Source organism: Anser brachyrhynchus (genome assembly GCF_964034855.1).
Source record: "Anser brachyrhynchus genome assembly, chromosome: 8".
Classification (NCBI taxonomy): Eukaryota; Metazoa; Chordata; class Aves; order Anseriformes; family Anatidae; genus Anser; species Anser brachyrhynchus.
The window spans coordinates 1,343,301-1,365,630 of record NC_137702.1 but is presented as its reverse complement, the minus strand read 5'-3'; the positions used below and the strand labels follow the sequence as shown (position 1 = coordinate 1,365,630).

The 22,330-nt window shown below is 37.7% G+C and overlaps 1 protein-coding gene across 31 annotated transcripts in view; it reads left to right on the top strand.

The window, feature by feature from the left end:
* The window catches only part of LRRC7 (leucine rich repeat containing 7), a 181,828-nt gene that overhangs the window by 83,526 nt on the left and 75,972 nt on the right, over positions 1–22,330 (top strand). For 25 of the 31 annotated variants that reach the window (XR_013954202.1, XM_080601781.1, XM_080601779.1 and 22 more), the window contains 5 exons: positions 402–604; positions 5,916–6,033; positions 6,924–7,002; positions 7,712–7,801; positions 10,420–10,476. Coding sequence is in view for 30 of the 31 variants with exons in the window: in XM_080601781.1 (XP_080457907.1) it covers positions 402–604; positions 5,916–6,033; positions 6,924–7,002; positions 7,712–7,801; positions 10,420–10,476 (547 nt within the window). In the remaining variant the exon portion in view is untranslated. The other 6 variants (XM_080601794.1, XM_080601791.1, XM_080601797.1 and 3 more) reach the window with 6 other exon arrangements.

The following is a 22,330-nucleotide window of genomic DNA, read 5'->3' as shown; positions in this document are numbered from 1 at the left end:
CCCAAACGACTACGACCGATTCACTTCACCGACTCGCAGTCAAACCGAGCAAGGGATCAAAACACAGAGTGTGAAAGATGTCACTTCGTACTCTGTCTGGTGAATGTGTTCACACGTGTAGCATTTACACAGCTAATTTTCATCATTGAGGAAAGGAAGAATTGTGGATGGTCTTGGCTTGTTTTATCCCAGTGTAGGGGAACAGGCAATATACTGAGATTGCTTCTTGTGGTTGCACTGGCAAATCTCACTTTCCCGTGTTTTGTTGAAAAGTAGATTAAGACATGCAAATTACAGATACCCCTCAGGAAAAAAAAATAGCGATCTTGATAATAATTCTAAAGAGGGAGTTCCAAGCATATTGATAGTTTCAGAAAACTGTTTTTCCCCTTTCTTTTCAGTGCCCTGTTTGGAGATGACAACCAAAAGAAAAATTATTGGCCGCTTGGTGCCATGCCGCTGTTTTCGCGGTGAAGAGGAGATTGTCTCAGTGTTGGATTACTCTCACTGTGGCCTACAGCAGGTGCCAAAGGAGGTTTTTAACTTTGAACGGACGTTAGAGGAGCTTTATCTAGATGCCAATCAAATTGAAGAGCTACCCAAGGTAATCCGTGTTCTTCCTGTAATACAGATGTTAAAATTTGTGTTCTTAAAATGTATATTCAACATGTGCTTCGACTCTGAAATAGTTCTGGTTCATGGACTGAGTACCTGCTTGCCATGGGCAGAGTCAGGGCTATTAACTCGAGAGATTCAGTCACATTTTTACATTTTTTCTGCCTTCACTGAAGAGCCCAAACCGCTGAGACACCATTCTTGCAGATGATGCTGCCATGGAGAGGAGCAGAGCCGCCTGCTTCTCCTTGCTTCATGAAATAAGAACAGGTGGCAGCCAATGAAGTTTTAAACTGGGAAACTGATAGTCATTTAGAAGAGTTTCTCACACAACAAATAATGAATAGGACATTTGGTACCTTGGGAGACCAAGAGTACACTAATGTACAGGGCAGATGGTCTCACATTTGGATCATCAGCAGCGCTGCTTTTAAAAGCAAATTCTTTGTCAGGATAAGCTGTTTCTCCTTGTGGGAGAAAGGCTGGCACTTTCTGACTGATATTTTTGTAACTGTAAATGAGGTCCTGCAATGAGGTTACTTCAGTTATCCTTTCTGTGCAGAACTTCTCTTACAGAATCTTTAAATTTGGTCTTCTATTGATTAATATTTACTGTAAGGAATTAAAAGTTAGTGTAATTTAAGTGTTCTGGAAACAAAAGAGGGCAAGGTAGTAGAAAAACCAATTAATAGTAGGTGCAAGCTACATAATGAAGCATGAAGTAATGTAATCCATTCCTTAATTGAATTTTTCTCAACAATAATGAAAGATGCTTACAAGTCTTTTAATTAAACATTGTTCCACTGTAATCCATTCTTCATCATCTCCTAACATGTTTCTTACTTACACGGCATAGAGATTTTATATAAATTCTATTTACAAATGTAGAAAACGTTCTTTTTCCATTACATGGAGTTCCTGTATTCAGATATGATAGTTCGTTACTGAAGATTACTCTCACTCAGTCAAGAAATTATTTAGAGATGATAAGACAGGGTAGCTACGATCTTCAGCTGTCACAGAAAAATGATATGGAGAACTGCCTTATCTCTCCTCCTACTAGAAAAGACAGCAGAGAAACAGATATTTTTTCTGTTCCCATAAATATAAAATGGTTGTGGTTGAGATCGTTTCACTGTTAATGAATACCTTCAGGACTATTTTTCTCTTAATTAAAATATACAAGATTAACCATATTTTTTTATTATGCTACTGAAGAATCATACTGAAGAATATTTAAAGTCTCTAATTTAGCCAGGGATTTTTGATATATTTGTCTTGGGTTTCTTGAAAGCATGCATCACCATGGTATTTAAAGAAAATTGCAGTGCAGAATGCAAGACAAATATATCAGGACATATAAAAAGAGCAATATGCCGTAATTGTATATGAATAAACTGAGGCCTAAGGTAAAGGGTCCAAAATCATGAAATTGGATTGAAGGTGGTGGTGTCAATCAGAGCTGAAATGTGCATGCTAATGAAACCTTTACATTGCATTGTGGTATCATCTATTCTGTATGTGTTGTTTGTGAAACAAAACAGCAGATAAATACATACTTTGGAGAGATTTAAATGAATAGGACTCTATTTTTATTTCATTTTTCATTGTTTTTTAAATAACTTGAAGCAAATACCAGGTATTGAAAAAAATCCTTTTGATCAGTCTGGAGCTTGGGTAAATACATCATTAACAGTCTTGGTCTTGTATAAATATTAGAAGATAAATGGGAGCATTAGTTTGCTTGCTTAATACCATTCACAATTTTTGTCTTAAGCCTTTATTAATCATTACCATAAATTAAACAGTCTAAATAATTTCTTTCTCAAATTTTGTGCTTCAAATGCTTTTTGCTATGTATTTAAGCTCTTTCCACTGCTTAATTAATATTCTAGGTGACAAAATGCCATTTTTTTCTTAAAATGGCTCTGTATTACCTAACATTAATTTTTGTATTATATGTTGTGATCTACTGTAGCAGAACTTTCCTCTCCCTGTAAACATGAATTCAAAAAACTGCTTCCAGGGAAAATTTGTTTTGTCAGTTTTTTGTTATTTACCAAATGTTATATACCTCTGAAGTTACTCACAGTATACTTTTCAAGTTTTCTGTCATCAGACCTCATAATCCTGTTTAAAAGTTTCTTGAAATAAGCACAGGTAAAAACCCTATTAAATCATTATATACCTTAGTTTACTTTCACTGTTACCTGATACTCTAGAAACCAATAAAAACAATAAATTCTTTAGCATTAAACTCATATATCAAAATAATTCTGCCTATTGTTTTTTTGAAATTTTACCTTATATTTTGTGCATCATAATTATGCTTTTTTTTTGCTGTCCACTAGAACTGGATTTCTAGCTCCTCCCCTCCCCTCCCCTTTTTCTTTTTCATGATTTATAGTATTCTTCTGTAATCTTAATCTCTATTTTCCCCTAAACCTAGCCAAGACTTTTATTTTACTTGATTTTGACTTCATTATCATGAGCTGCTGCTGCAAGTGTGTCCCTGTTTGCATGAGTCAAATGAATCAATGACTAATAAAAAAAGAAAACCGATTTTGATGCAGGTGGAGTCGCTGGCAATCAGTATATAGAAAAGCACGAATGAGATGAAAATTCTTCCCTGCAGCTTTTCCCTATAGATATAAAGCAAAACCTTTACTAGCATTTAATGGACAAAATTAATGTAATTAAAATAAATATGTTGGTAAAATATATTGGTAATATACGGTAATATAAAATATGGTATAAAATATATGGTATAAAATATGGTATAAAATATAAAATATATTGGTAATATAAAATATGTTGGTAAAATAGATATTAGTAACGCTGAATATGCTACTGAAGTTAGAGGCTACAACTTAATGCTTAATTGTCTCACTGAGGACTTGAGATATGCAGGGAAATAGCCCATTGTTATAACTCAAACCATAGCAGTGCTAACACCGCTCGGTTCCCAGTCTAAAAGGAATAAAAGTAGAACATGGGCATACAGTCTGATGATTACATCAAGCTATCCTGATGGCAGGGCAAGGCCGTAAAGCACTAGAAATTGACAAGGACATCTTTTGAAAATCCACTGCCTAAAAAAAAGTGAGGAATTGTGGGGTCTGCGTACCTGTATTCACACCCTTGTATTATTGCTGATACAATAGCACACCACAGTATTTCTCCAGAGGGAATATTTTTTCCTAATGGAAACTAGTTTTATAGGATGTCTTTATTCTCCAGTTCAAAAGCCTTGTGTCTCTTCAGTTATTGTCAAGTTCCAAGCCTTCCTCGTCTTTTAAGATAAGACGCCAGCACGATGGCTGGGATGGGCACCGGGCATTTCATCCTGCAGGCCTAACAGCGCAGTGCCCTCTGTGCGTGTCCCCGAATTCGGCAGGTCCTCTGTGCTGCACGTTGCTGGGGTCTACAGCTGTGCTAGTGCAGCAATCTGGCTGGAAACATCAAGAGCAAACACTAGAGCCTACAGCTCACCTTGCTTTTCAGTCCAAAATGCTTGAAGAAAGCTGAAAGTAGGTACTCTCAGATGCGCTGCAGAGGAACTCCTCATCCTCTAGCGGGAGGTTTCTCTTACCAAGGCTGCCTGCGGGCAGCGACGTGTCACCCCGTTTTGCTTCACAGACATGCAGTAATTGCTCAGGCTGCTCTGGCAGATCAGACTGGGAAGCATGGGAGCATGGAAGTGGCCCCCAGCATGGAAGTAGCTCTCGTGTCGTCCCTCAGGGCCGTCACCGTGCGCTGCACGGCCCGCTGCTGGCGCCAGCTGCCGGGCTGCGGGGGGCTGCGGCGCGGTCCCAGGGATGAACAAGTGCATTTCGTGTGAGAAATCGTGGTTCTTACGTGGATTTCGTGGGATCAGACAAGCAGAACTGTCAATAAAAAGGCATGTCGAAAGGTGCTATTCAATCGATAGGCCCTTTCATGCCCGGTACCAGGTGGTGGTGGTTGTGGTGTAGGACTTCTTGTTGTGAGCCTTGTTTGTTCTCGTGGTTCCCCTTCGTGTGATTGTCCCTCGGATTTCTGTGAATAGATTGTCTTGAAGAAAAAGCAGGGGCTTTTCTTTTTAAAGGATTGTAATAGAAAGTTACTGCAGAAAAAAATGCAGTTTCAAAATGATTTAGAATTTACTTAGAGTGAAGTACCAGGCTGGCATTTGCACACCATTTGTGTGTTAATTTTCTCCCCTCCAGATACTTGGCTGAGGCAATCAAATTGTTATGCGTTCTCAGATAGCCTGTAGATGAGTGCTTATTCTGATACAGAAGTCTGAAGGAAAGACTAAATCTCTTACAAACGTAGCGCTGCCATTTGAAGAACGCTTCCGAGATGCCTGCAAAGGGAATTGAGCTGCCTGGTGCCCGGTGGCGAACTCGTATCTGCAGCGTGTCCTGCAGGAGCGCTGAGGAGCTCAGCAGAGGCCACTTCTGCACCCGGCGGGCACAGAGCGGGCTCGTTCAGCAGCTCCTTGTGCAGCCCAGCCCGGCATTTATTTCTGCTTTATCTAAAAAATACACCTTGCCCATTCTTTGTCCAAGGCAGCAATAACCTTGCGATGCGAAGCACCTAAATGTGAAATAGTTTCTCATGACTATTTTCACTTCATATGAGTTTTATTAATTTGTACGTGTTGTGCTCTATGATAATTTTTGAGGAAAGCAGATATGTTGAATAGGTGCTTTCAATAGGATTTATTGATTACTTCAGGCTGAAAGGAAAATTTTTTTCTCACAGTGGAAATTCAGACACTATAAAAATTGGATTAGCAATTAGAATTAAAAATTAGAATCATATCCTCAATTTGGGGTGGGGGCATGGGGATTTACAGATTTACAGAACATCATTTTGATAATGACAAAATATTTTGTTTCTTGAAGATAGCAAATTTTGTCTGCATGCACTCAAAATATTTTAAAATTTATCATGCAATTGTTTTAAAAACAAACAAAAAAATCATTTTTTATCACACCTATGAAATATCATTTTCCTTCGAAATGTTGATTGCAATGACTGTGCAGTTTTTAACAGAAAGCTTCACAGGTTTTGAATATTTCTGCTACCAAATACTATTCTGGTAGTTCTTTTCAACCACGCGTGAGCTGTGTTTGTGATACTGAACAGCCTTTGGAACGTCTTCTCAAATAATGGCTTTTCAAAATATTATTGTATTTTTGAATTCTTATGTAATAAAAGCAGTTTTGTGGTATTTGTTACTTTAGTATTTAAGTAATGATCCCAAACTGTTTTTTTCGTGAAACTCTGTAAAGTATCTTTTTATGTTACAGCAACTGTTCAACTGTCAAGCTTTACGCAAACTGAGTATCCCTGACAATGACCTTTCCAGTCTGCCAACCACTATTGCTAGCTTAGTTAATCTCAGAGAACTTGATATCAGTAAAAATGGTAAGAGATCAAAAAGATAAGTATTTTAAAGATTTGTAATGAATAAATGAACAGCAATAAGGAAATTTTGATTCCTATCAGATTTCTATCTAGAAAACTTGCTCTTTTTCTGGATCATGTTCTGTGTTCGTATCTGGCACTCGACAAGTCTGGGCAGATATCTACCTAGTTTATTTTCCTTTTAAAAAAATAGAGGTCTTTCTAGTATAGTAAACCATGACAAATTGTGACTGATAAGCATTAAAAATAGGAGTAGGGGACCATTTTCATTGCACTTATGAACCATTCCGCTTTCCAAAGTGGCTTGGTACTGAGTGAGCTCTTGTGGACCAGGTTTGCTAGTGTATGTAAGCATATAAGGTGCAGATAAACAGCTACCTGGATTTATATAGCCAGTGACCGATTTGCTGACATGCATTTCCAAAATAGATATTTACATATTTACACGGTTAAAAACATTTGCATGTCTGAACTTAAGTGTTTTTGTTTTGAAAATTAGACTTAGGCACTCTTGGAAATTTTGAAGCATTTATTATCAATATAATCCTAGAGACTCTCAGAATTATATATGTAGACTCCAGGGGGGGGGCAAAAAAGAAAAAGATGAGCAGCTGGGACAGAAATGAAAGGCACAAATATCAGTACAAATGATGTCACTCTAACTCTAGAAGATTACATAAACCACGTATTAACACAGTATTTTTAGTACAGGGTATATTGGCTGTTGCGGTACACTTATTTACTGCTTAAATATCTTTTAGAGTGTAATACTAGAATATTTATTTTCCTGTTATAGCTTAAGTCTGATTTGAAAATGTCAAAAGAACTCATTTATGAAACAAGTTGAACAGTTTTCATGTGTGTATAATAATACTTTCAATATTTTTTAGGAATTCAAGACTTTCCAGAAAATATTAAATGTTGTAAGTGTTTAACAATTATTGAAGCCAGTGTCAATCCAGTATCTAAGTGAGTATCAGTAGCTTGTGTTTGTATACTGCAAGTGCAGAAAATGTATGCAAAGTGAACTGAATTTAAAGACCCAGTGTCAAGTTTATTTGCAGGATTAATCTACATTTTTTTTTTTAATTGTTTGAAATCCAAGGTGATGTACCTATGAAAAGATCTCTGTGCTCTGTAACAAATGGTGAAGAAAGCATTGGCAAAGCAGTCTGTGTGGTGCAGCCTTTAAACACGGGGCTGGCAATTGATGTGTTTGGGAAGTAAGCCGTGCTGCATCCTCGCTTCCCATAATTTCGTGCTTGGGACTTTAGCAATCCTTTTTCTTGCCAAAAACTTGCGATAGTAACCACAATCAATCCCTTTCATAATCTCATGATTTACAAAATGGAGTGAAGGAAATGAAAGGATGAAACTTTAAATATTTAAAAAAGCAAGCAAGAAAGAAAACACCTTTGGCTTAAAAGCCTCAGCTAGGAATGTAGAAAAGGCTGATATAACTTGAATGTGCAAAGTATTTGAATTTGATGTGGTTATAGCAATGTGGAAAAGATGAGAACAGTCAAAAATGTCTGTAAAAAGTTGCTCAGTAAGTTTTTGATAATTTGGGTAGAAAAAGAAGGTGAGAGAGAAAGTCATCTTTCTCTTTCTAAATATACATTGTTATTGTTTCCATAGCAACTTCAGTGTGAGCACTAAGCTTCTAACTGTTTTTTAGGCTGCCAGATGGCTTTACACAACTTCTAAATTTGACCCAGCTCTATCTAAATGATGCCTTTTTGGAGTTTCTTCCTGCTAACTTTGGAAGGTAAGAATTAGTCATCAAAGCACATTGCTCTTTCGTATGAACTCACTTGAGGCTTTAAGGGACCATTTAAAAACTGTATTTATTTTGTTTTTATTTTTTTAAACAGCAGAAGGTATAGATTTTCGCTCTTCAGCCCTATTTTGATGAATGATTGTTGTTGGAGAAAATTTTATGTCAGCAAGAATTTTATGATGAAGTGTAGCACTTCGCTGGTTTAGGGAAAAAGTAGAGAGAAATAGAAATTGGAGAAGAGGCCTGTCCTTGATCAAATGTGTTATTAAATTGTGGGAAGGGCAGAAAATAACAATATGGCCTATACCTACTGAAAAATGAACGGAAAGAATGTCGTGAATCAGAACAGTAGAAAAGGAATGACCGAGCATGGTGGCGCAACCAGAGCAAAAATATAAAAGGAAGAACAAGGGAGAAGGTTCAAAAGACAGCAGAGCAGAAGGAATATGGAATGAGAGTAAAAATAAATACAGTAGAAACTGAGCCAAAAAGTGTTAGGTAAGGATGAAGCAAAGGGCAGAAAAAGCAAAGTTAAGACAATTTGACGTGTCCATTTAAGAGTGGATCCTTCCACTGCTCGAGTCTGGATGAAGCACGAAGTTTATCCCTCCTCTGTTACACTGCTAAGGGAACGGGAATGGGCAGCCTTTCTGCCGTCTGGCTGTCCAGCTGCGTAACGAAACTTCCAGTTTGGTAGACTATATTGTCCAGAAGACAGGGTTAAGGGACAAAATGTATGCTTTAACAGAATTCATGTAGTAGTAGTTTTTTACTGGTCCACCTAGCTACCCACATGTGTATCTCACTGTTCCCCTGGGAATATCATCACAGCACTCCAAAATTAACACTGAAGTGACATAATTTGTGTTGGAAATGACATTGGTATGCTCAGGCACTGAGCAGTGGAATGTGCTACTTTATTGGCATTTGCTTGGTGGACCCATCACTGACCCAGGGCTCAGGCTAGGTGTTATGCTGGAGCAGAAAATGCCTAGTTGAAGATGAGTGTTTAGAGTATCAGAGTAAATCTGAAGACTGCTTTTGCAGTTCACAATCAGACAACACGTACAAATGTCAAGGAAAAATAAATGCATGAAACACCCCTGCAATTTATCAGATGTGTAGTGTTTCTGTTCATGGTAAATTTATATTCATTATTCTCTTCTGAAGCTTTGCTGGTACTTTGTCTAGTGATCACTGATGCTTAAGGACATTTCTAGTATTCTAAATCTCTTAGCAGAAAGCACTTTTTGTTACAAATGCAGATTTTATCTAAATGAAATGACACTAGTTCCAGGTGTGGTTGTTCTTCCATTATGATTATGCTGCTCCTATATCATCTATTTGGTATCCTGCCTTTACAAATCCTTGTCATGTTGCTGAAGCTTCCAACATTAACGTACAGAAATTACACTGTTGTTTTTTTTTTAATAACCACATGTGGCGCTTTAACTGTATCTCTGTTATTGCTCTTCTCCAAATTTTAGTGCTTTCTTTATCTCTTCTGCTACAGAAAAAGTCAGTTAATCTCTTATAGTCTCATTTAGCTATGTGAATAAAGTCAGGAATGGAGCCTTCCTGAGCATCACATAAACGTCTCTCCACAGTTCTCATTTAAAGGCGTTCCCTTAAGCCCTGGTTAAGTGCAAATGTAGGATTTAAAATGTTTTCTGCTTTGTTTGGAGAAGAAAAAAGGGAAAATCATAGCTTTCTAGAAAAGCATATTATTGGGAAGACTGGGGTTTAAGAAAGAGAAAACTGGTATTGTGCTCAACAGAGAACTATTTAAAGCTTTGTTGTTTTTTTTTTTTTAACTTTCCTCACATACAAATATATACTTATGGCGCTAAAGGACCTGCACTGTAGAGTAAAATAAAAGGCAATATTAATGGAGTTGTTGAAATTCCCCATAAAGTTCCTCAATAAACTTTCCTGACATTTAGAAATGATGTTATGAGCCTAAAATCGTACATGGTGTGACTCTGATGCGACATCTCTGTTTAGAAATGACACAGTTACAAACTAGTTGTGCAGAAGCAGTTGATTTCACATGGCTTAAATAATGCCAATTAGAGTTTGCAAAATGACATGGAATTGTGAAGCACTGTTGTATATAGGTTCTAATTCACGCCAACTCTTAGGCATATGTCCTACTTCTGCATAAAGTACAGTAAGTTAAATGGAGATCTGTTCTGTAGTGTTAGTCTGCCTGTGTGGAGGTATAGAAATCAAAGCTAAAAGATGCAAACGACAGTTGTGAACTGAATAGCAGGTTTTTATCCTTTCATAGATTTGGAAATGTTTGAGAGTAATTAACTTTTCCTCTGTTTGCCTTGTTTGAATTATCAGTAAAAATAGTTTAGAGTTGTTATGACAGTTTTTCAGAACAGTCCAGATAAGAACATAAAAGCAAAATTACATACATATGAAGCTATTTGTTTCTGAATGCATTTTATATTCAATCCATCAATAGCTAGACGTCTTATTGTTATGCATTAAGCAGATTCATTTTTTTGGTATTGTTGAAATAAGTAGTTTCAAATCATTCTTATGGATTTCTGAACTAATTCATAGAATGAACTAATTATTTTCTATTATGTTCCTAGACTTGTCAAATTGAGAATTTTGGAGTTAAGGGAGAATCACTTGAAAACTCTACCAAAGTAAGTGATTGAATATTTATGTAACTTTCAGTTGAAATTTCCAAAAGTGCAAAATAATTTCATTTGTAGCAATGCAACGGTGCTGTTTGTGTTCAGTTATTTTTTCTACTGTTAAAAGAAATTCTACTGAAGGTTTTTAGCAAAAAGTAAGCATATAATGGAAGATGGAGACTGGTACAGTAGCTGACTGTAACTCCATACCCCAGCTCTACAGTGTAACGTTTTAAAATATTAAATGTAAACAGAATTGAGAAACAAAATATGGGATAACCCTGGCCAGCGATTATGTGACAGTATTTTCCTCATCAACAAGTAATCTGATTTGTTGGAAACATTTTCAGTATAACCTCAGTAGAAAAATCTCCCCATATGATCCGTACAGTTGTTAAGTGTATTTGGTCATTTGCAATACTATTTAGAAACTTGTAACATCAGAATATTGAAGAAATGTCGAATTTGGTACCATTTCTTGAATTATTTACAAAAAAGAAAAAAGTATGTCTCCAGGCTTTACAGTCATTTGACCAACATTTAAATGGTATTTTGAAAAGGAAATAGTAAAGAAATGAAAAATAAAATTGAGGGTTCCCATTCTGAATATAGGAAGTACCACTGCATAAAGCAGGGAGTACATTTTTACAGTCAGACCAACATTATATAAATGTTTTATGTGACAGGGATCCTTACCAATGAAAAAATATCCATGGATATGGGAATTGTTCTAAATGGAGGTCATATGTCCCCATTATAAATGAGAGTTATGATGATGGTGAATCGACTGTATTTATGCAACTTTGCTGATACAAAATTGTTTGTTATTTAATTCATTTAAAAAGGGCACTTTGTTCAGCAACCATGCGTTTACTAAAACCTGATGTACAGGCATTTTACACCTACATGGGATATAATGATATTTTCACTACTTCCTGTGGGCATTTAACTAAAGGCAAAACACTTTTCTTTTTTTAAAGGAAAGCTATTTTTTATGTTAAAGGATATATTCCTGATATCATTGGAAAACACTTTTTTTTTTTTTTTTTTCCTGTGAAGCCCCTTCAGTCTGCTCCCAAAGGGTGTATCTGCATTTAAAAATAAGACCTGCTGGGAGGGCACATCCGTAGCCTTTGAGGCCTTTAACATCTGAAATGCCATACATACGCTGCAGTGTATGCATGTTATGTAGGCCAGCTCTGAAATACCGGTCTCGTTTAGAAGGGAAGTCTCTGTGCACAGAAGGTACTTGTCAGAATAAATGGATTGTGTGTGCGCTAGGATTGAAGAATTGGAATTCCACAACAGAATAATTTTAATCAAATGGAATATTTTGATACTTCTGGTCTGATGATAATCCTACTGAAGGTGATACATTTTCACTGAGGTCAATGGCAGCAAGGTTGGACTTGCGTGTACTTATTACTGATAAAAATGATCAGTGCTCTGTTACTTCTGCGATACATGGTGCTTACCAGGCGATTGTCAAGTTCGGCATGTGTTTGGAAGACCTCCTACCTAAGGGTAGTAGCCTCTGGTTTCAGCAGCACTAGGTTTGCTAAGGTGGCTAGGCGTGACTTTTCCCCCTGCGTGATTCTGACAGTGAGGAAATTCCGTGGCTCCTGTAACCAAGGGAAAGATTATTCGCAGGTGTGTTTGTTCTCTGCTCCGCGCCGTGGCAGAAGGCTTTGCTGTGTACTACTGAGAGTGGAAATAAAAGCTTTTGCTTGTGCAAACGCTGTCCTTAAAACTGTTGGTCAAATAGCTGTATTAAAAGATAAAGTAAGAGGGAAGAAAGATGGCAAGGTCGTTTTTGCATGAGCTGAGACAAAAATGAGAGATCTATGTATTTCTGGACTTTTTTGTCCTCTGGAGCAATTTTCTCTGCAAGCAAAAAACAAAACAAAACAAACAAACAAAAATGTGTAATAGATGGGCAAAAGTTGATGCCTGTGATGGAGTACTAATGTAGAGGATACACACCCCGCTTCCTAGAGTGGTGAATTTGCCCTCTTTCAGGCAAAGACGTACCTGCCGGGCCATAGCTGCCGCTCCCGGCACTGGAGTGGGCCTGGGAAGGCCGGGGCTGGGCTGGAGGCTGCGGAGCAGCGGCGAGGCCGAGGCCGAGCGCAAGTCCCTGCACCCGGCAGGCAGAGCTGGCGCACCAACGCTGACGTTTGGGCTGTACAGGGAAACCAGGGAGGCTTCCAAGTTCGGCACGGGGTTGTATGACGGTAATTGTGACAAGAACACTGTGCCTGTGAGAGAACAACCTGCAGTTAGGAACACAAGTGCAGTAATGTAAAGCGGAATGCATTTTACGCTCTAGGGATAAACCAGGTGATGGAGGTCTTTCGGCTAGGCGCTTGAAGGCTTTCTTTCTTATCCTACAGTTTATTTGACGTACTGTGGATAAGGTAACCTAATTATGCTGGTAGTTTGTTCAGTAATTCTGATGTAAGAGTAGACCTGAAAAGGAAGGTAAATAAAAATTTTAATAGTGTACTTTGGCTTTTAAACAGTTTTGAAATGTACTGTAAGACCATTTCAAGTAACTTCTGCTCAGAACTGTTACCATGCTCAGTGCAACTTAGAAAATGTGGAACAAAAAGTTATCAAAAAGCAGATCAAGTTTTTTCCCTGTTCTGTGCTGTCAGATATATGCACATAAAGAATTTTTAAAGGAAACTTTTATCATTTTGGCATAAATAGCAATTAAATGTGCTTTGTGTTTACCATAGCACTATTTTTGCTACCCAGTCAATGGGTCAAGACTGTTGTAAAATGTATCCATAGCAACTGAATGCAGAATGTTCAAAAGTTATTTACAAAATCCTCAGATTAAGTAAATACTAATGACCACTGGCTGAAAGGTAGCTCTCTAACCAGAGCTTAGATCTCAAAAATGTCAATCTTTAATACATCTTGCATTAAAAAATGAGAGCTCTCATTTGACCGTTGGATTTGTCAACATAATTTTACAGCACTTAAAACAGATCTAAACATATCACTGTATTCCCCAGCATTTCCCTGATAGGAAATTAGTGAAGCATTATTCATAAAACGTTTTGAAGAGTTTTCTGATTTCTTCTGACAAGCATACCAAACATTTAAAACAACATTGTCTTGCTGTATCATAGTGGTCTGGAGATGTACCGTAGTTTTCAAATGAACATGCTGCAGCATGTTGCTGTATTCTGTCAGCAGTACTTTCTCTTCAGAAAATCCTCTTAGGTTTACTGCTACTTTTATATACTGAAAATAGTTTGATTAAAGATTGTTATGGATATCTATTTCCAAGAGCTTTGGGGAAATTAGAAGTGTTTGGAAATCTCTAGCCAATATTGCAAATATTTTATTAAGCATTAATTTGTGCAACAAAACCAGAAAAATGTGTTTTCTTCTCTTTAATTTCTGTTAATTTTCTGGAGCATTTGTGATATTCTGACTAAGTTTCCTAAGCCTGAACTATGTTACCACCTTGATCACAAGGCCCTCTTTGACCTGAAGAATCAAGCAATATAATTTATATTATTCTGTTTGGATAAAAGTCTCCTTGGTCTTTAGTCGCTGTAGTGACATGTAATATCACAGTGTAATAGCTCAGGGCGATGTTTAATAGACCGCAGCTCCCAATAGCTGTGTAGCATTCTGTTCTGTAATGCTACCCTACTGAATATGTATTTGGAGCTAGAGGCAAGGCTTTCAATTGCCAGTGATGTTTTCAGGCATTTTGCACCCAAACTGAAGCAATTAAATTCAGTGGAGAGATTCCTGTTAGCTTCAATGGGTTTTGAATGAGGCAATTTGTGCCTCAGTGTTTAATTATTCTGTGTTTGAGTTATTTCTCAGAGTGGAGGGATGTAATTCCCAGTTTTCTGTCCTGCTGAATAATGCTCTGGTTCAACCTGGATGGGAAGATATGGGAGAACAGGAGGCTGCCAAGGGAGAGCCACTTGGAGAACTGCGGTGGGAGACCTCCAGAGTCCCTCAGGTGCCTACAAGGACCTGTCTCGCCCTCAGTCCTGTCTGTGGCAGTGGTTGACACTCACCTGGCAAGGCCTGAAAAACTTGGTTACTGAAAACCTCTTTTCATTAACATCCTTTTCTGAGTCATTTACTAACAACTTCAGCAGCGTGTGCCCCAGCCCAGAGCCTGACTTCTGTTGGCAGCTCCTCCTCCTACACCCACTCATTTAATTTTATTTTTTTCCAATCTGCAGCCATTTATTTACTTACACGAAGACCTTCTCTCATCACATAGATGCTTAGGTTAAGAATTTCCACTTTGGTAGACTATATTGTCCAAATCTCTTGTACTCTTGACTCTTTCAAATGGCTCCAGGAGGTTTCTGAGTCACCCCCTCTCATCAGAAAAACTTGATTTTTTCCCAGTGTGTCATATTTCTCTTTACTTTATTTCCCTTACGTTATTGTTTAGAAGATTTTCTGTTAATTTGTCTGGTACAGATGCCAGCCAGTGATATGTGGTTTCCTAGACTTATCCTGGAGTAATTCAAAAGCTGTTGTGCCAGTAGTTATACGCTTCCCAGTCATCTAGCACTGAAGCACTGTATGAGAGGTTTTGTGTGTCATACGTGCATATTGTTAGAGCTCTTTACCTGAGTACCATTTCATCTCAGCAATTTTGTGCTGTTCATTTGGTTTGCTTTATTGAGACTTCTGCTTAAGACAAATCCCCCAGTTGATTCTCTGTGGGTAAGCACTGCAGCATGGGAGCCTGCCCAAGCTCTGAATACAAATGCAGAAAATTAATTTAGTTTTTCTGCTGTGACCTTCTTTTCTTTTTTCCTGAGCATTCCTTTTATATCCTTTCCATAGGCTCTGGCAGGTTTCCTGCTCCTCAGGTGCTTGAAGAAAGATTTATTATTGCTTTTTATGCCTTTTTTCAAATATTTCTGAAGATAGTTTCTGGCCTTTTATAGCTAACCGTTCTGTTCTATTTTCCTTATTTGGACATGCTTTCATCTCTTTGAAGGATGTCTTCTCAGTCTCCCATTTTATTTTTTTTTAGCCATGTTCGCTTTGGATTTTCTCAGGTCCTTTGCACAGGTAGCTTTGTACTGCTTTAAGTCCTGCACGTGTCTTCTCACAGCAGCAATTTAGCTTGCTTAGCTGACAGGAGGGACTTGATTATTTTCCTCTTACCTGCCCAGAGCCATCCTGACAAAAGCTGGCACCGCTGACCCCAGAGGCCAGACATTGCTCGTGAAGGGCTGCTCACGTGGGGCCCGACCCTGCCGATGCGGGGAGGGATGGGCGCCAGCATCTCTGAGCCTCAGAGGTGCAAGTATATCTTGCTGTTTTAAAATCATGATGGTGAACCAGGAGTTAATGAGTCTTTCTGACAAATATGAAGTGTATGAGTGTGTGAGCACACGTAACTTGGTGACCGTGAAATAGGTGCTCAAGTTGTTGTTGCAATATTCCCATTTCAGTCCGGATAAACAGCTTTCACACCTCTGTTACCCTCTTCTCCATTTCCCACTCTTAATTGCAGCTTCAGCTTAGCTGGCTTTGTCTCACCTCTGATACAAACGAATTGGAGTGCTGTTTTTCTGTATGAGTGCACAACGAGGCCCTTTCTAACCTAGTGGTTAAAAAATTGTTAGGTTAGCAGTGTTTGTGTTGATGTTTTTGAAGCCATTTGCCAAATACATTTTGTGTTGGGACTGTGAACTCTTAAGGCCTGTACTTCAGTCTGAGGCTATCGGAATGGCTCTGAGTATTGGACACTTCTGTAAGAACCATGAAATGGGTTGAGCTGTGTGATTAATCCAACCACTCTGGTGCTCAGTGTATTTAATAATTTTATTTGAGGATTTAAGTAAATGATAAAAAGTACCGCTATGTTTTCTCGCTGTTCAGCAAGTGGATTTTACTGATGTCTGTGAGTTTCAGCTGCAGAGCACTTCTGTTTGTGTTAGCACACATTGTTAGAAAGTACACCTCTTCCAACCAGTTAGTTGTTTCTGAGAAGTTCCCTCAAACTAGCTGAATGAAAATTCCCAGTGGATACAAATACTGAAGTCGTGTTTGTGCTGCCCACACTGTAGGAAACAATTTCTGTGTTACGTGAGTCAACCTTAAATCACGCAGCAGGAGCTGGGTTCTGCAGGCAGCCTGTGGGTATGATTGCTTCATTTCTGACCACAGTTTGAGTCCTGGTGCCTATTTTCTGGATGTTTAGTTTCAATAAATGTACTATTGGGCAGTAGACCTTCCAAATACAGACTGATATTCTCCCTAAAAGAGTAAAAATCAAAAGCTTCTGTGTTCAAACTAGATGTAAATCTAGATTATTGAAAAGGATATATTGCTATTGCCCTACTACCAATGGGCATCTGGTTAAATTCTGGCATTATTTTCCTAGTTTTTTGTTTGGTTGTTTTGTTGTTGTTGGTGTGGTGGTGGTGGTTTTTGTTTTGTTTATTTCTTTATAAGTGGTAAGGTAGATCTGTTAGGCAGACTTTACATGTCTAGCACAGGCAATATTTTTATATCTATCTTGACTTTTTTCCAGGAGTTTGAGTACAGCTTGGTTTGTGGTTACATACAGGTTGTCTTTTATAACTTAAACCAAAGACCCATTCAAATGCATTGGAGCTCAAAGGAACCAGCGTACTCAGGCTGATGAAAGTACCCACTTAAGATGGAAGAGGAAATCGTAAAGCCTAAAATCTCATGTAACATAGCTACACCACCATGTTTAAAAAGCAGAAACATGTGGGAGTCATATATAAATATGCCTTTGGTGTGTTTGTGTGCACATTTACGTAGTTAGATAAAATATGTGTACGTATTTATATATACATATCCACATATATATGCCATATAAACATACATGCATGTGCTGTCTCTCTTTCTCTCTTGTCAAATAATTAACAGCAACTAACCTGGCATAACAAACCAAACTAGCTAATCCAGAAATTAACCCTACCCCAAGTCTAAATTGCCAGTTTTCCTAATATTTTTAGCCAGATGTTTTAGGAACAGTGGCACATACACAAAACTCAGATGGTTCCCCTCCCTAATGTTCATCACTTTGCTTGTTTGCACGCTGAGGATGCCTGGTTGTTTCAGGATAGTGCTATTACATTGATTGAAGTAAATCTCCCTCGGTTCTTCAAAACTGGTACGTGAATTTACAACTTAGTGGGAAAGAAATGTTCTGAGCACATTTCTGTAACAACAAAAATTAAGTTGTCTAACAGTCCCATTGAAACCTGGCCTGGTTACTACTCTTACGGAAGCTCATTAATTTGCATTTAAATTTATATTTTCTGAAATTAGGCTCTGTCATAAATATTCATTGCTCTTCATAGCAGACTTGACACTCCTAAACTGAAAGTGTGGGGACATTAATATCATGTTGAATTCCTGAGAGGAGTCCGGGGTACTTCATAGCTCAGGAAGGAACCTGGAAACAGTACCTGCACCGAGCAGCCAGGCAGCCTGCCTGGGGTTTTTCAAACATCTTGGAGTAAATTGAAGTAGTTAGCATGGTCTTTGCTTTTAGAGCTGTTTGAGCTGAGGAAAACACCTTCTCAGGGTTTTGTAGGATATCTTTCAGTAGAAACTGGTGAAATTGAAAAACTGTAGAAACTGCAATTGTAAATGGTGAGTCACTAGGGTCTGAGAAACTGTAGGCGCTGGTAATTGATGAGAAAATACTTGTATTTGCTGCACTCATCTTAATGACTCACCATTTCCCACCTGAAGCTGTGGCTTCTCATCTCTTCTTTGATTTTCTTGACAATAGGTATTAGAGCTATTAGGGTTGTGTTGTTGTTTACAATACCATGCTTTTAGGAAATAACATACAATGAAGACATTACCAAAGGGATGGGTCCTTGGCAGCTAATGTTTGGAAAAAAACAGGCCTTGTCTTGGCCTTCAGCTAGTGCTCAGAATTAATTTGCTGTGTGAAGAGTAAAAGTTTTAGATCAAGTTCTCAAGAACAGCCTCTAAAATTGGAAGAACTGTGGAATTCTAAAGATGAGCAATTAAAACTGGGTGAAATTTAATAATACGGTGTGCAAGGTCATGTACTGAGGGACTAATATGAAATTATGCTATAAATTAGGGGTTCTTCAGTCAGAAAACACTGGAGAAGAAAGACATTAGTGTATTACTGGGATGTAAAATGTCTATGAGTCATCAACCCAACAGAGCCCAGACTAAACCCCATGTTCTTTGACAAAGTTTTTCCACTGGAGATAAAGAAGCATTTCTGGCACTGTACAAAAAATAAGGGAGACCTCATTAGGAAAAGTTTCAAATGCAACAAGGACCAGGAAGAGCTAAAGAAGGTCCAAATCCTGTGGGAAAAATAATGATTGCAAAATGTGTAGTGTCACAAGGCTCTAAAAATTGCATATTGCCGTGAAAACAGAAGTTGAGGGGAAATATGTTAGTGTTTGTCTCTACACACAGTCAGGGGAGGCAACTTGGAAGAGGAGATTATCTTTGGCCTGGACAGGTTCATCTGTTTGGCAGAGGAAAGACGAGAACAAGCTGGCCATGAGACATAGGAAGGAGAATTTTCTGAGTTCAGAGCCATCCCCACCTCCCAAGGTCTCTCTTCTTTTAAGATTGACACGCACCCCTTTGCGTTTTGCTGGAAGACGAAAGCAATGCTTGTGCCTTGGGAACCTCTTCCTTGCAGACTAGTAGAGGGCGAAGGTGGGAAGAGGCTGGGCGGCCCCTGCCCCACCGCTGGAACTGGCCCCGGGCGTCCCGACGGGCTCAAGGGCCGGGATGCGGCCTGCCCGGGTGGCCGCTCCGGCCTCCTGCTGTCAGAGTCTTCGTTCGCACAAGAAAATTGTGGAAAGATGAAATTCTGGTGGCACCTGTTGCAGTCCTGCCGGTTTGAACTTGGTGCATTGCTGTGTGAAATCTGCTCCCCGTGCAAAGCAAATTTTGTTGATTATTAAGCACACTGTCTGAAATCAACCAGAAATGGTAAGTTTTTATCACAAGTGATACAAGTACGTTGTCAGATTCTTTGTGTAGATCAGCAATTTTATATTCCTTCGAAGAAGTTGACATGCATTATTCTATTACTCTTTATAGTTGTTTTAAATTACATTAAAGTACATTTCTGAAAGATACTTATTTTTTAAATACCTGTGCCATCAGTTTGCAGTTGTTTTACTGCAGCCTTCGTATCTTTTATACCTGTCATCTTGAGTCAGGAATATCATGACCTTAGGGAAGTGATGATGGTGAAGGGTATTTTTTTTCCTGTTGTTATAATTAACCTTTTCGTATTCATGTGTTTTCAGTTTTAAAATGTAAACTGATGGTTTCTAGTCTTGATTGCACAGCTTTAGGTTTTCATTGTAATAAAATGTAACTATGCAAAAATACTGGCAGTATGTTTTAGCCACACAGTCATATTTCTGAGGATTGAGGCTAATAAGTATATTTTCTGTCAAAATTCACATTTCACTTGTAAAATTATTGTTTAGACATACCTATTGTAGGCAATGTGATATAAAGCTGGTAATCTTCTGTTTTGCTTTTTTCTGCAAATGTCCCAAGTTCTAAAGGGAATCTCTGGGTTTTTCCTGCCACTTTTTGCATTCCAACGGTACTTCTGTGCATTCTAGTTCCACGATTGAGCAGTTCTCAAAGATTCTGTGGAAAATACAAGTTCCTATTTTTGCATAATATTTTATTATGGATGCTTGAAATTCTTATGTGATAAAGGGCAAAGGGTCTGTTTTCTTCCAGTAATTTGAAAGCACAGAAAGTCACTGTCATCTGAAATTTTCCATGAAAGATATTTCAAACAGAAACAAGAAGGATACCATCCATTAACTTTTTCCTTCTGGGTAATGAATGGAATTGTGAAACCAATCAACTAATCTTTTTGTGCATATGTAGTGTATCTGTTCTGTCTTCAAAGATGAAAATACATTATCACAAAATGTACAGGGGGGAGAATCCTGTTTTTCACCCAGAAGAGTTCAGTCTAACTATGAGATTAAGTTTAATGGATTTTTCTATCTTTTGAATTTCTAGTGTAGTTTTTTTTCCATAAATATAATGTGAAAGTTTGATATTTATCTTCCTTCCTTCCTTCCTGTTGCTCATTTCTTAGAAGTACTGAGGCTGTGTATAAGGAGACTCAAAGGATCAAGGCTACTAAGCAGCATCTTAAGAAATGTATAAAAAACACACAGTAACTTGGTAAGGAAACAATATAAAGTGGTATAGACTAGATTCTGCCTTGGCAGAACAAATCTAAAATAATGGCAGGTATTTTGCAGAGGTTGTTTGCAAATTGGAAGTATCTACCTGTAGAGAGTTAAAGGTCTTATGATTTTCTGTAGCTAAGACTTTGTTTTGAATTGAAAAAATAAGGAGAATAATGTAGTCAGGTCTTATATAAATACATTGTATGTGTTGAATGCTGGCATTCCTTTATAAGTAATCATTTTAGTATAGAAACTGTCACATATCTTTCATGAGTATCTTTGGTGATTTATAGAAACATAGTTTTGAAACACTGTCAGATAAAGTTATTTTGTTCTTGTTCCCTATTTCAATACCACTTTGCTTTGACTTTAAGATAAGCACAATCATTTCTAGGTTTTGCCATGTTGAAAGACTGCAGATATGGTCTTGCTTGGAGTGAGCCAATGAAAGATTCTGAAAGATATTCAGCTATCTAAAACACCACAATCCATTTTGTTTTTTTCAAGTATTAAATTTGATGAATAAAACTGATAATTATTATTTCCATTAATCCTGAAGGTGGAATTGTTGGAAGCATTCTTGTGACTTATGAACATGAGTTCCATTCACTTAAATAACATTTATACACCTAAGATCCTTACCACCTTCAAAATTCTGTTTTAGGAAGTAGATTTGCAAAAACCACAGTTTGTGTGAAGTGTGTTGAAGTCAATGGAACCAATTATTTATATCAGTTGAGAATATGTCCAGGAACATTTAAATATAGATTTAGAAGCATAACTTTAGACTGCTATTTTTTGAAATGCTGTTCCACTTTCTTCCTTGTTCATTATAAAGATGTAAACTGTTTCTTGCACTTTGAGATTACAAATGTTTTCATCTTTCATGATGACCTGTTTTCTTTAATGGTAACTCTGGCTGAGTTTAATAAATCATATTCTAAATGACTTAGTACTTTGGCACTACATTATTAAAATATTGCTGGTATTTTAATAAGTAGTTAAGAAACTACTACTACATATCTTCCCATAAGGCTGTTTTAAATTAAATATATTTGCTACTCAGAGAAGATGCAGAAAAATGCATTTTATTGCTTTCCTGTTACAAGAGTGCTTTTCCAACATATATAGTGGGTCAAGCTTATATGAAAAATTGCCATAATTATTCTTGCCTAAAGGTAATAGTGGCAATTTTTTGCCATATCTCCAGTAAGGGACAGTCTGAGAGATGATACAGCCAGAACATGTAGCTCATGGAACATATTCCGGTACTTTTCCTGTCATCCAGGATAATCCTGACAATACTTCAGCTTATGAACTAATGGTTCTAATGAATTAGCTTTTGAATTAGTGGTTCTTATCTGACAGTGTTTGTGTTGTGTGCAATTTTAATGTTTCAAATGGGCAAAGGAAGGACACAGAAGAACTGAGAGTTTTATAAGCAGGCTTGTTTCATATACCAAATATTTTTGTATGTATTTATCACTTATTTGTCTAAAAACTTCCATTTAACAGATCCAGAACTGACATATTTTCTATCTGACTAGTAGGGTTAAATTTCAGATAGAGACTTCACAGTACAAAATGGTAGGAGGGGAGAACATTTTTAACCATGGAGAATCACCCTGGTACACCTC